This window comes from Balaenoptera ricei, chromosome X, assembly GCF_028023285.1.
Source record: "Balaenoptera ricei isolate mBalRic1 chromosome X, mBalRic1.hap2, whole genome shotgun sequence".
Lineage (NCBI taxonomy): Eukaryota > Metazoa > Chordata > Mammalia > Artiodactyla > Balaenopteridae > Balaenoptera > Balaenoptera ricei.
Genome location: NC_082660.1, coordinates 1923974 through 1938552, shown reverse-complemented (window position 1 = coordinate 1938552; position 14579 = coordinate 1923974). Strand labels below are relative to the sequence as shown.

Sequence of the window (14579 nt, the reverse complement as noted above, 5' to 3'; positions counted from 1 at the left end):
GATGAAAGGATGCCATTTGCAGCAACATGGATGGACCTAGAGATGATCATACTAAGTGAAGTACGTCAGAGAAAGACATATATCATACGATAGCACTTATACGTGGAATATAAAATACGATACAAATGAGCTTATTTACGAAACAGGAACAGACTCACAGACATGGAAAACAAACTTATGGTTACCAAAGGAGAAAGGGGGGAGGGATAAATTGGGAATTGGGGATTAAGAGATACACACTACTATATATAAAATAGATAACCAACAAGGACCTACTGTAGAGCACAGGGAACTCTACTCAATGTCCTGTAATAATCTATAAGGGAAAACAATCTGAAAAAGAATATATATGTATGTACATATAACTGAATCACTTTCCTGTACACCTGAAAATAATACAACATTGTAATTCAACTATATTTCAATAAAAACGTAAAAAAAGAATCTTTAACTTAGCTTAGGACAGTTGCTTCTCAAAGTTGCCCTCTCCCCCCCAAAATAACTGGCATTTGAATTTCCGTAGTTGAGACAGGAAACGGTACCCACACAGAGTGTTGTCTACAAGGATTCTGAAGTTGGCCACACCCCTGGAAGAGCCTCCTCCTTTAATAACAACTGGAGGTCATTGTGCAAGTGTCTGAGGCCCCCCAGGACAGCCGGTGGCCCGGGCCCATGAACCATGGCTGGGACCTGCTCCAGCGCGGAGGACCTGCTTCTTCAGGAGGAAGGACCAGGTGTGTGTCTGAGTCTTACCTGAGCAGGTTGGACACCTGAGGGGTGACCAGCACCACCAGCCTCCTGGTGGCCCTGTGGTCCCGCAATGATTGCCCCAGCACCAGGGCCCCCTGGCAGTAGACGTCATTGGTAGCCAGCGTGACAAACGCCTGGTCAGACACTGTGGACGTGAACAAAAACAACAGGGTCATGTTTCCGACAGGTCTCATGGGACGGTGGGGCTGACGGTCACCTCCAACTCTCTCAAGCTTCACGACTCTAACTGAGTAACTGTTCGCTGTTCTAAAATATGCATCGAGGACATTTCACATGCATCCTTTTGTTTCAAAATAAAGCAAAAAAAATTCTTCTTCAACACAAAAAAAAGAAAAAGAAAAGAAGAAAAACCACACACACACACACACACACAGGAAAAGAGGAAACCCTAAACATGAGGGAGACAAAGCCAAGTAGAGCACGATTAAAATTCCCTGGTTCAGATGAACAGACACAAACTACTGTATATAAAAGAAACATGAGGTCCTACTTGTATTGCACAGGGAACCGTATTCATTATCCTGTAATAACCTATAAGGGAAACGAGTCGAAATAATATAGATATATACGTATAACTGAATCACTCTGCTGTACACCTGAAACCAACACAACATTGTAAATCGTCTATACTTCAATTTAAAAAAATCTTCCTGGTGCTGCAACACGGCAAATGGGCATAGCTCAGACCCCTTATTTGATTCTGCATTCAAGTCTCAAAAACTCACCCAAAATATTTGGGTCTTGGGCGAACGCAAAGCAAAAGGTGGAAACAAAGCTTGGATTATCTGAGTTACCATGAGGACTCCGGCCCAGCTCAAAAGAACTGCGCTCTCAGAAGGAACGGCCAAAGCCATTAATTCAATTCCACACAACCCACTTGTTGGAAAGACTTCAACTCAAGGATATATGAGGCCGAGGAGATGGGAGAAGGGAAAATATATTGTCTCATTAACCAAAAGGCTCTCAGTTTCCTAATGCCTCCACAGCAGAGGAAGACACTCGGACGGCCAATCCGATTTATGGCAGTTTTGAACCTAAGGGTGAACTCGTGACATTGACTTTTACGGGGACTTTGAAACAATGTGAGTCTGGGGCCCCCAGGAGCTGGTTGCCAGGATAAAAACAATGGGATCAAGAAATCCAGGCCTCGGCTCCCCTGCTGTCGACAGAAATTAGAATTCGCAGCCCACGGCTGGAACACACAGAGCTCAGTTCTCAAAGACCAGACGGTCCTCCCCTCCAGACGCTGTGCCCTCCCCAGAGCACGGCCCAAAGATACGGTCACGCCAAACAGAACACCAGGACCCAAGCTTCTGGCGCCGGTTTTCCTGGAGCTGGCATCTTAACCTTGACATTCCACTGGGATAAACACCCAAGTGTGCCCGTTCCGACGAGCTCCTGTCTACACGTTGTTGGGTTTCTTCCTGGATTAAGAGGGAATGAGAATTCCTGGCATTGCCACTGTGAGCTGAGTATTAAAAGACAGCAAACCTCAGAACTCAAGTCTGCAGCCCAAAAGATATCTGTCTAGCTATCCACCCATGCACCCATTTTTCTATCCATCTATCATTTTCTAATATCTGTCTATCCAACTGTTTATCATTCATCTATTACCTATCTATATCTATCACCTATCTCTATCTACCTATAGACAGAGCCCTATCATCTGGGAGGTCTCTGGAAACCCAGATGGCTGAGGCATGGGGCAGGTGGGCTACAGTGGGACCAGGCAGCAGTGATGGGCAACTGTCCAAAGCTTCCAAATCTCCGGGAGGAGAGAAAAAGGGCTGGGTCTGCACAGAGGGTTTTACGGAGCTACCGGACTCTCCCTTTGCTAGGGGGAGGGATTATGGCTTCTATTAACAGGATGACAAGACAGCGCCGGCGAAGAGAAGACCCCCTTTCTCCAGCGACCCCAAGACTCAACCTCACGTTCTAGGTCAAAAACACATGACTCCGAAGGCCGGCCCCCAGGGGCCGGTGCATGATGGTGCAAAATCATGCCTGGATAAAATCTCCATCTCAGGTGCAAAGGCAGACCAGTGGATGTTAATATCACAAAGGCTGAAAACTTCATGGACAAGTCTGCAGATTCCAACACCACCTTACCTTTAAGAAACTCCTAGCTGCCAGGTTTGGGCGTGGCATCAAAAAAACACGCGGCAATTATCCAAGCCTCCCGCATTGACAGGCTGAGTTTCCACCAGGTAGGGCACTGGGCAGGGGACTTTTGGCATGCGTGCAGGGTGGGAAAACAGAAGTAGAACGGATGGCTGTCCTCCAACCCCAGGTTGGGGGAAAAAAAAAAAATGTCGCAACATCGAGTTCATCCTGAAGACGGCGGTGGCTGACGGTTTTATAACGGGTCTGGGAGAAATGTTTATTTCTCTTTCTCTACTCCACCCACCTTACAACCAACCCCCGGCCCCTGCCCCGAAATAACATCCCGGCTTCGTCCTCTGCCCCTCCTCTTTCACTCAAAGGTGTTTTTTGTTCCCTGCAAAGTGCTGAATACCCAGATGGGCTCTTTCTGGCACATTCCGTGGCCGATGTGTCCGAACGTCCCTCCTGAATGCTACCATTATATTGACCCCAGCGGGTTGGCAGAAAATGCGTTTTTCACTCTGCAGAGCTCCAAACCGCCGCCTGGAACAGACACGACTTTTCTGCTTCTCTGCGGAGAATCTGACAGCACACCGCAGCACACGGCAGGAAATCTGCCTTTTCTGCCCCAAGAATTCTCCTCTCTAAGGCACAGAGGAGGAACAGAAGCATGGAAACCGCTCGCTGAATTACCAAATCGCTCCTCTGAATAAAAAGTAACCAGATTTTTTTTTTTTTTTTCTTAAAAATGCGCTCATGCATGTTCAGGCCCGGACTGGTGCAAGCACGGGATGTCTTCATGATAAGAACAGGACGGGCATCTTTCCCATGGGTGGAGGTTATGTTTCATCATCACATTTCTTGGGAACTTTTTTTTTTTTTTTTGGCCATGTCGCAACATGTGGGATCTTAGTTCTCCCACCAGGTATGGAATCCGTGCCCCCTGCATCGGAAGCACGGAGTCCCAACCACTGGATCCCCAGGGAACTCCTTCATCATCACGTTTCTCAGCTTTGGAGGTCTACTGTCCAAATCGGATGTCCCCCCCAGACCCAAGAGAAGGCAGTCAGGACCGAACTGCAGCCCTGGGGGGCCAGGGCTCGCCGAAGTCCCAGCATCTGGCCACGGTCGGCCTGCTGCGGAATTAAGCCTGGATCTTTATCGGAATAACCAGTTACGCCTCCAACCTGACCTCGAGGGGGGGGGGGAGGCTGGGTGAGGGGAACCAAAGGCTCTGTCTTCCCAGAGCCGTAGGGGCATGAACTCCCACGGGTCTCCGCGTCCGTGAGACGCCCACGCGTTTCCACGCTGGCCAACAAACCAGCCCATTTAGTCTCCAAGGGCTACTTTCTTACAGAAAGAAAATTACCAAATCTCAGCGCCCCTTGACCGTACTAAACCTCGCCCGCCTCCCAGCTGCTGAGACCCCCATCACCCCCTGCCCCAGGGACACCAAGCTCTCCAGCCCCGGGGGGCACTGGGGAGACGCACCGTGGGAGCTGAGGGGTTGGGGGCGACCTTGCGCGCGCAAAGCGGGGGTGCCCCCAGCGCGGGCCAATCGGAGCCGCGCCAGCAGAGCAGGGAGGCTGAGCACGAGGGGTCTTCCCGACTCACCCGGCATGGTCTGAGGCCCAGCGCGCCGTGGGCACCGCGCGGCCAAGTGCGCCTGGGCGCGGGGGCGGCCTCGAGCAGGGCCTGGCGGAGGCGTCGTCTGCAGGCGACCCGCGCGGAGGTCCAGGCCTGCGGAGACAGCTCGGCATTCCAGACAGACCGCCCCCCCCCCCCCCCGGCCCGGGGCTGGAGCACCGCCCTACAGCCCCTCCCCCGGGTCAGCCCCTCCCCCCGGCTCCCCACGTCCCCTCCGCGCTCCGGGGCGGCCCCTGCCCGCCCGGGTGTCCCCAGCGGCCTCGCCGCGCCCCGGGCAGCCTGTGTCCCAGGCTGGCCCGGCGCCCCTCGCCCCGCAGGTACTCTTCGCCCCGCGACCACCACTGCGCCCCCCACCCGCGCCCTTCCCCAGCGCTCGGGCAGCCCGCGCGCCCCGCTCCGCCCCCAGGCCCCCCGAGCGCCCAGGCCGCCTCCGCGCCCCTCCCCAGGCCCAGCACCTCCTCTGCGCCCCCGAAGCTTCCGCCCGGCCTCCCGCACCCCTGCGCCCCGCCCCGATCCTCCCCCGCGCTCGGGCAGCTTCAGCGCCAAGACCCCGCCGCGCCGCCCGGCCCCTGCGCCCCGGCCCCTGCGGCGCTCCGGCAGCCTCTGCCCGGGCCGGCGCCCCTGCCCTGCGCCCACCACGCGTCCCCGGCGCCCCAGCGCCTCGGCCCGGCCGGCTGGGCTGCGCTCCGGAACCCCGGCCCCGCCCCCGCTCTGCCGCCCCGGGCGCCGGTCCACGCGGCCCCCGCAGCCCCGCGCCAGGCCGGCGCCGCCTCGTGCCCCTGACGCCCCGGAAGGAGAGCCGGGAGGGGGCAGCGGCCGCCGGGCACCCTCGCCCCGCCCCGGTCCCCCGACCCCCCCCCCCGCCCGATCCAGGAGGCTGCGGCGGCTCCGCTCGGACACCTCACCTTTCACCGGCCAGCCCCAAAGTGAAGTAAACGCTTGCAGTGGCCTCCCGGGCCGGGCCGAGGCCACGCTGGAAACGTGATCTTACTGAACGAACGCTCAGTGAGCGAAGGAAAGGGGCGTGCAAGTGTGCACGGTGCGTGCACGCAGGAGAGAGTAACCGAAAACAAGTGAGTGACGGGCACCTCGGCTGCTGAATACGTGCGTCAGGGAGTGAGGGAATTATGAGTGAATGAATGACTGGAGTAGATAAACGAGGGAATACATTTATGAATGAATGCATGCGTGAGCGAGTGAATTAATGAATTGTGAATGCCTGCAGGAGTGGACGAATGGAATGAGTGAGTGCACGCAGGGGTGGGTGAGGAGGGAATTAATGCACGTGTGAGTGCATGCCCGCATGAGTGGACGAGTCGTCATCTGAACCCTGTGAGCCACGGCGGGCTGTAGAGAGGGAGAGAGGAGTGGGCCAGATGCTGTCCTCAGGGAGAATGCAGCCACTGGCTGGGGCCATAGGAGCGCGTAAGCACCAGGGGCCCGAGAAGCCAGGCGGTCTCTCAGGAATTCTCCCACCTGCTGGACCTTGCCCATCCAGCACGTTGTCATGTCCTGCGGGATCAAGGGCCCGAGAAACCAGGCGGCATCTCAGGAATTCTCCCACCTGCTGCACCTTGCCCATCCAGCACGTTGTTATGTCCTGCGGGATCAAGGGTCCAGGGAACACGGATCGACACAAGGAATGGACATTCCTGCTCTGCAGGAACTGAGCAACGGGGCTTCCTGCTCTGAAAATGTCACTTGGGGGGTGGGCAGGAGGCGTCCCAGCGGGGGTCACCTCTCCACTACACCAGCTACAGCCCCAGCAGGCCTCACCCCCCCGCCCCCGCCCCATGTCGCTTCTCCACCATCTGTGCAAACTTCAACATAGTTTTAACAAAGACAAAGGAGTTCTTCCCACGCGGATGTCCTGATCTCGGGGAACCCGCCCCCTCAGGGTTCCACACCTCACACTTTGGGAACCGGTACAATTTTAAGTTCAAGAAGCGACAGAAAAAAATCTTAAGAGAGGACATAGCCGATGCTAAACCTCCTTAGCGATCAGCGCACTAAGGTGTGGATGTCACCCATCGCCCCGCAGACTGGGGTATCTGTCTGGGCTTTTTGCTGGATTTCGTGCCCCGTGGGGAACAGGGGGCTTTGCAGGCTTAAAAGCCATCGGGGCTCACTTGCCTTGGAGTGAGAAGGGGATTCCCCGTGACAAGTAGGGAGACGGATGAGGCAAGAGCCCAGAGTCTCAGGGCATCTGTCCACAAAGACAGCACCGTGGATGGGTAGCCATCGGCCTCGAGGGACAGATACCGCAGGTGTTTTCAGCATCCCGTCACAGATGGGCTCAGCGCTATCTCAGAAATCGCATCCAGGTGACAGAGCTGGGCCAGGCCGGCTGGAAAACGCTAGGGCAGGACCCCACCTCCTCACGCTGTCTCCAAAATGCAGATCTCGTCTGCGATGAAAGTGTGGTTGGTCTCCCTCAGCAGGAAAAGGGCACGGACCCCTCTGCCCACCCCCTGGGCACTATGTGCACGTACTTATTATCGGGGTGCTGCAAGATGTCTGCAGGACTTACTGAGCCTCTAGACGTCTCCCTGAAATCCCTGCAGCTTCTGAGCCATTGGTGGAAGCATCAGGGCCTGAGTAACAACCAGGGGGAGACTCTTCCGCAGTCAGTGCTGGTTTTGGTTTGGTTTTGTTTTTTTCCTTAACCATTTTTTAAAATTGAAGTATAGTTAATTTACAATGTTGTGTTACTTTCTAGTATACAGCAAAGTGATTCAGTTGTATGTATATTCTTTTCCAGATTCTTTTCCATTATAGAAAAGAATCTTTCTTTTTAGTAAAAGATTAGTAAAAAGAATCTGCTTCCATTTATTTTCCATCTTGTTAAAACAAGATACTGAATATAGTTCCTTGTGCTATACAGTAGGTCCTTGTTTATCTATTCTATATACAGTAGTGTGTACCGGTTAATCCCGTTACTCCTAATTTATCCCTCCCACATCCCTTTCCCCTTTGGTAACCATAAGTCTGTTTTCTACATCTGTGACTCTGTTTCTGTCTTGTACACGAGTTCATTTGTATCATTTTTGTAGATTCCACATGTAAGTGCTATCAAATGATATTTGTCTTTCTCTGTCTGACTTACTTAATATGACAGTGCTGGTTTCCTGTTCCCTGCCAGGCAACCTGAAAGAGGTCGAGGTGCTTCTGATGCAGCCGGACAGTCTCAGGAAGGGTCCGTTCTGAGCCCCGAGGTCTCCTCAGCCCCCAGCAGCCCCCTGGCTTCCAGAGGAAGGGAACGGTTTCCCAGCCTCTGTGCTTGTCTGGCTGTTGTCTCCAGTGTTTGCCAAGTGTCCCCACTCATCCGTGCCACAGGGTCATTCCCTTTGGCCCCATTCTGGCCTCCTTCTGCCCCAGGGGTGCCGTGCTCCTGTGTGACACTGGGGATGGGGAAAAGGACCCACCAGAGGGTTCCGACGACAAGAGGTCCCCTTTGAAACGTCCCAGACAGCGTCTGTGTCCTTCAGTCCACAGTGCGGGGTGGTGAGATTCCAAAATTTTCCCTTTGCCCTGGGTTAGAAGTTACCCGCCAGCAGCATTTCCACCTCAGGACTAGGGACGTTCAGAATTGGGTGACTCTCGGATGTGGGGGTGTCCGGTGCACTGGGGGGTGTGGGGCAGCGTCCCTGGTACCCAAACCCCACAAAGTGAAGCCAAATACGACTCCACACATCACCAACTGTGCCCCTGGGGAGAGGACCATTCAGGGTTTCAAACTACAATCGTAGAGAGATAATGATAGACAGATAAATCATAGATATACATAGATGATAGATCTAACAGGTAAATGATAATAGAATTATAATAGATAATAGATAGGTAGATGATAGATACGATAGATCCAAAGATAGAAAGATAGGGGGCTGAAGTCTTTGCTGTCATGGGCACATCCTGTGCCCTGTGGGGTCTGGAGCAGCTTCCCTGGTCTCCACCTGTCAGGTGCCAGGAGCTCCCCTTCCCCAGTTGTGACAGCTTGACAATTGTGTCTCTCTTATTTATTTATTTATTTATTTATGGCTGTGTTGGGTCTTCGTTTCTGTGCGAGGGCTTTCTCCAGTTGCGGCAAGCGGGGGCCCCTCTTCATCGCGGTGCGCGGGCCTCTCACTATCGCGGCCTCTCTTGTTGCGGAGCACAGGCTCCAGACGCGCAGGCTCAGTAGTTGTGGCTCACGGGCCCAGTTGTTCCGCGGCATGTGGGATCTTCCCAGACCAGGGCTCGAACTCATGTCCCCTGCATTGGCAGGCAGACTCTCAACCACTGCGCCACCAGGGAAGCCCTGTGTCTCTGTTTTGACACCAGCTGAGAGAAGGAGGGGATTTCTTTGGCCCAGAGGGGAAGAGAGGGTTAAAAAAAGCTACATTCCAGGTTGGGGGAGGGGGCGTGGATCCTGGCACGTCCTTGCCGGGTTGGGGAGAAAATGAGGACCTTCCACGCCAAGTTGAAACCCAGACACTGAGGAGGCAGATTCCTTCAACCCCATCCCTAAACGCACCATTTCATTAGGCTTTCCCGCTGGTAAAGAATCCTAGGAATCCCGAATTCTACCCAAGCCACAGCAGGACAGGAAATAAGCCGGGCGGTGGATACATTTGGGAGAAGTAAGCATCGCCTCCCGCCCACCCACCCAAGCCGGTCCCCCCCCCTCCCCAGGCTGTGTTTCACTCCGAGCGCTCCCTCCCCCCCATCTTTTGCTTCCCTGGGTCAGCGCTGGGTCAGCCCTGCATCGGCAGCGGTATCAGCATCCCCTGGGAAGTCCTGAGAAATGCACATTCTCAGGTCTCCCGAACATCAGGAAACTGAGTCTCTCCTACCCTGTGTTAACAAGCCCCCCCCTTCCCGGCACCGTCCACCCTCAAGGTTGAGAACCGTGGTTCTGATTGCTGACATCTGGGCTTTGTGGGGAGGGACCGGTGGGAGCCTGAGGGGCTAGAGAGGGTGGGAAGGCCCGCGCAGGTTGCCTCGTCTGCCAGCACCCACTTCCGTAGACGTGCCCCCAGCCCCTGCGCCCATGCTCTCCCACCCGCTCCTTCCATCTCTGCCTCGGAGCCCGTAAAGCAGGGCCGAAGGCACTCAGCCACAGGCAGTCCTCCCAGATCCCTGGGCAAAGGTTAGGTCCATTTTCAAACCCAGAGCAGGCATCCTGCCGTGGCGCTGCCGGGTTCCCCGGGGGGAGAGGGAGGGTCTCCAGGAAGCCAGGACGGTGGGCACCTGGGGAGCGGGGGGCGCCGTCAGCGGAAGGCGGTCTCTTCTGGGGGTGCCGCAGGAAGGAGGTTTGCCCGCGGCGAAAGTGAGCCTGCCTGCTCCCCGGGAGCCGTTCAGAGAAATTGAGTCTTTCGTTGGTGCGGCAGTTGCAACATTGTTGGAAAGTTACAGGGCCCTGTGAGGGGCATAGTTCAAGCCCAGGAGCTAGAAGAATATGCCAACCAACTGGGTCGCTGGCCACGTTTTTGTGACAAAGATCCTATGAATTACCTTGAAAGATAAGTGAGAGAAGGAGAGAAAAGAAGTCTGCAGTATGTATACATCTGTATATGTGTGCGTCACAGTTGCAGTGATAGATCCGTTTGTGTTTTTGTTTTTAAATTTTTTGGGCACGCGGCATGTGGGATCTTAGTTCCCCAACCAGGGATGGAACCCACGCCCCCTGTATTGGAAGGGCACAGTCTTAACCACTGGACTGCCAGGGAAGTCCTTATGTATCTGTATTTTATCTGTACACATTAACCTAGTAAGATATAAAGGACCACAATTGCAAGAAAACATGAAGCAAAGCATTTACGTCACATGCTACTGGTTACCACTCAACCGCCATTGATTTTTCTGTTATTTGTTTTTAACAGAACTGGGCTATTCCTCCAGGATTTATGCATTCCAATTTCAGCAAGGGGCTGTGTGGCCCATTGTGTGTGAGTGAGGAATGAGGCGGGGTCAGCTGCTGGCTTCTGGAAAGAGGTCTTCACTCTCAAAAGAGGAAATGGCCTTAATTGGGCCTCCAGATATTAGTGGGTGAGGCTGTGATGGCTGGAGCTACAGAGCCATTTTCTGCCATGAGTGAAACTGGTTAATGCCTGGTGACCCATGAGAGAACACCATTAAATCCTCAAATTATCCCCAATCCAGACACCCTAAACCTCAGTAAGTCCCCTTGCAAGATACTGTCTTTATAGTGTTAGCTATTTTGAGATGGACTTTCTGTTACTTCAGCATGAAAGCATCCTAATTTATACCACATGGCAGAAATCCTCAAGCAGTTTGGTCACTGGATTCGTGACACTCTGAAAGACTAGTGAGAAACCCAAAGAGCTTTTGCTTATGTAGGTTTTAAATATCCATATTTTCTGTATTAGAAATTAAAACTGAAAATGTTAGATATTTATCTATAAATATCTATGTTTTCTATATTCAAATTTAAAACTGAAATTTTTAGATATTTATCTATAAGTATCCATATTTTCTGTATTAGAAATTAAAACTGAAAATTTTTGATATTTATTCATTTAATAAGTTTAAAGATAACAATAATAATAAACCCATTCCATTTTGTATAAATAGCATATTGTGACAGAAAAATAAATTTATTTTCCCAAACAAAAACTGGGGGAGAGGGAAAGAGTAGTATTAATTTACACATTTGAACATCTCTTTCATGTCTCGCTTAATAGAAGATGACTGATTTCTCATATTTACTTCTGCATTTGTTCTGTTGCAATAATAGTTTAGGTTGAAATGGGTAAAGAAAATCTGGCCTCCCCCAGATGGGTAGTTAAAAAAGAGAGGAATATTTTAATAGGGTTTTCACACAATTGACATTCTTCTTTGATGCCACACCAAAACTTGATAATTGGTAGTTTCTTTAAGGTTCCATGATTTCAGCATGGAATCTGGATACCAATCAATGAATTTTGTACTCTATATAAAGTTAGAATCCACAGCTTTATCTTGAACTTCAGACGGATCTTTTTTCCACTTAGGATCTTGCAATATCATGCATGGGTCACCTGGAGGTGTTCCAAATGTTGGCACATTCTATTTCATAATATATATATTTTAAAACCTCACATTTGTTCTTATCTCTATTAATCTCATCACATAAAGGTCTTTAGCTAGAATATAACAAGAGGAAACAACTCCTCTGTAACGTGAAGTTTGTGGCCTAAATAAGAAATCCTGCTATGGACTGAATGTGTGTGTCCCCCAAAATCTACATGCTGAAGCCCTGACCCCCAGTGGGATGTGTTAGGAGATGGGACCCTGGGCAGGTTTGAATGAAGTCATGGGGGTAGGGCCCCCATGACGGCATTAGTGCCCTTAGAAGAAGAAAAAGAGGCACCAGAGCTCTCTCTCCACCATGTGAGGACACAGTAAGAAGGCAGCCGTCTATAAATCTGGAAGAGAGGTTCACCGGGAACTAATCTGCCCACCCGGAGATCTCAGACTCCCAGCCTCCAGAACCGCGAAAAACAAACGTCTGTTGTTGAATCGCCGCAGTCTGTGGTGTTCTATTACGGAAGCCTGAGCTGAGACAGATTCATTCATTCTTCCAAGTGTTGACTGAATAAATAGTTATTGAGCACCTACTGTATGCCAGTCACTGCTCTAGGAGTTACGGACACACCCATGCTTTTATAGATGTACCTTCTGGGGGCGGGGGCAAGGGGAAAAAGCCAGGCAATAAACAATAAAAAGTTATACTGCATAAGATGTGGGAAGTGGATACAAGATAGAGAACAAAAGTTTGGGCAGAGGAGGTGGGTGAGGGAACGCGCGGGGTAGGGGAAAGGGCTGGGACTGCAATGGTCCCATCTCCCTAACTATCTCCCCTTTGGTCTATGGCCAAAGGTGAGCGTGTCAGATCTTGCCCCCAGCCCTCCACCCCAGGGACAAAATGTTCCATGTTTGTCAGGTCCAAGTGCTGTTTTTATTTTCAGTTGAGGGGAGTTTGGGACGTCGTCTGTGCTTCCACAGACCATTTATGCGTCCCCAGCTATTCATAGAGGAGCAGTTATGTTGGACGCATGCCAGTGTGAGAAGGGGTGGATGGCCGGGATGAGGAGGGAGATAGCTGCAAAGCAGGGATGTGCACTGCATTTATATTTGGAACTGCGGGGGACACGCCTCCGTTAGGAAGATGACACTGGGGCAGAGGCCAACCCACAGCACCGAGGCCCTTCAGCGTCAGGAACCAGAATAGCACATGGTGTGAAACCAGACAAGCTAATTCTAATCCCTTATGGGTCTGACCTGCAAATAAGGGTTCACAGGACGGGGCTGGCCCCTGGACACCTTGACCCTCTTTCTCTCTTTCCCAGGAAATGTCACGAGCCTTTCACCAACAGGCTCAGACAGAAGTTGTGTTAGAAGACATTGGATTTCTAAAGAAAGCAGAATAGGCAGCGAATAACCCCACCAAGACTAACATTTACATTAAAAACACCATAGCAGATGTTGACCTTTTCCATGGGACATCCAATGGGAATCTCTGATTCCCTAGTGTGCGAGGGCTATAGCAATTTGCAAGATATTGATGATTACCCGTTTTTTTTAACTGTGATTTAAAAAAATGCTAAACTAATTTTAAAGCCACTTCACAAATTTACAATGGCTCCACAAGTAATTGAGCACTCTGGGGGAGACTTCTTTTGTAAATCTCCTGAATTCTATAGTTACTACTTTGACCCTGGAGGGTGCATGGTGGTGACTATAATACACTACACCTGCCCAGTCAACCTTGGAACTAGTTATATCTTTACTAACAATTTACTGTCAGTGACACCCATGTGTATGTGTACATGTGTAAAATATTTAATGTATCTTAAATGTTTGTTTTTTTTCATGTCTTCCTACTAAAATAGAACATATGTATATGTCATTGACATTACTATTACTCAAACTGGCACTTGGTGTTTCTAACCAGAACATCAGTTATTTTGTTCACTTTCTAGATTGCTACTCTTTGACTGATAGATTTAACATTGGCTTGATGATCTAATAAATCATTCTCTGTTTGCCAAATTGAAAATGTTTATTTCTTTCAATTAACTTATTTTTTAAAATGTTATATAATTAAGTTTTTTAAGGTTTGTGTGTCATTTCTTTTTCTAATATTCTTTTTCATACTTGTTTCCATTATGGTTTATCACAGGATATTGAATATAGTTCCCTGTGCTCTGCAGTAGGACCTTGCTGTTTTTCCATCCTAAATATAACAGTTTGCATCTGCTAACCCCAAACTCCCAATCCATCCCTCCCCCCTCCCCCCTCCCCCTTGGCAACCATAAGTCTGTTCTCTGTGTCTGTGAGTCTCTTTCTGCTTCATAGTTAAGTTCATTTGTGTCATAGAAAATGTTTATTTGTAAAAATAAACAAAATGGAACTCGGTTTAACTGAATTAATTAATATAAAATGACTATGGGCCTTCGCAGTGTCAGGAGACTCTAATTTTACAAGATTCTTGGGGATATATGAATTGGAGGACCGTCTCTGTTTTGGGAAATTTTCATTAGTAAATTTAGTGAAAACTAGTATCTGATACTTCCTCTTTTGTTTACTGAATTTTGAAATTGTTGTGCAGGTTGTTTTAAAAGTTTTTAAGACTATAGACCTAAGAATAATATATTGGAAAAAAATGAAATTTCCGCAGCTCTAAGGCTTAACTCCCCTTAAGTAAAACGTATTTCTATTTTTACAGAATATATATACATATCTTCTCCCTTTACAGAAAAGTCATTAGAATCACAAGACAACACATGGAATTCTGCATCTCATTAATTCTTTTCTCTTCAGGTCCAAGGTCTCGTTTGCATGGAGAAGTTATCACGTGGAATAAAATCCATGCAGCATACAGTATCCCTTCTTTTTTTTTTTTTTTTTTTTTTTTTTAAATTTTTATTTATTTATTTATTTTTAATTTATGGCTATGTTGGGTCTTCGTTTCTGTGCGAGGGCTTTCTCTAGTTGTGGCAAGTGGGAGCCACTCTTCATCGCTGTGCGTGGGCCTCTCACTATCGCGGCCTCTCTTGTTGCGGAGCACAGGCTCC

General features: G+C 50.1%; 1 protein-coding gene across 3 annotated transcripts in view; it reads right to left on the bottom strand.

Annotated features, from left to right (window-relative positions):
- The window catches only part of GYG2 (glycogenin 2), a 31561-nt gene extending 26989 nt beyond the window's left edge, over positions 1-4572 (bottom strand). For all 3 annotated transcript variants that reach the window (XM_059911957.1, XM_059911958.1, XM_059911959.1), the window contains exons 1-2: positions 4489-4572; positions 754-895 (exon numbers count right to left, since the gene is read on the bottom strand). In XM_059911957.1, coding sequence (XP_059767940.1) covers positions 754-895; positions 4489-4495 — 149 coding nt within the window. In that variant the 5' untranslated portion in view covers positions 4496-4572. The remainder of the gene's footprint in view (positions 1-753; positions 896-4488) is intronic.
- Between the last annotated feature and the right edge of the window lie 10007 nt (positions 4573-14579).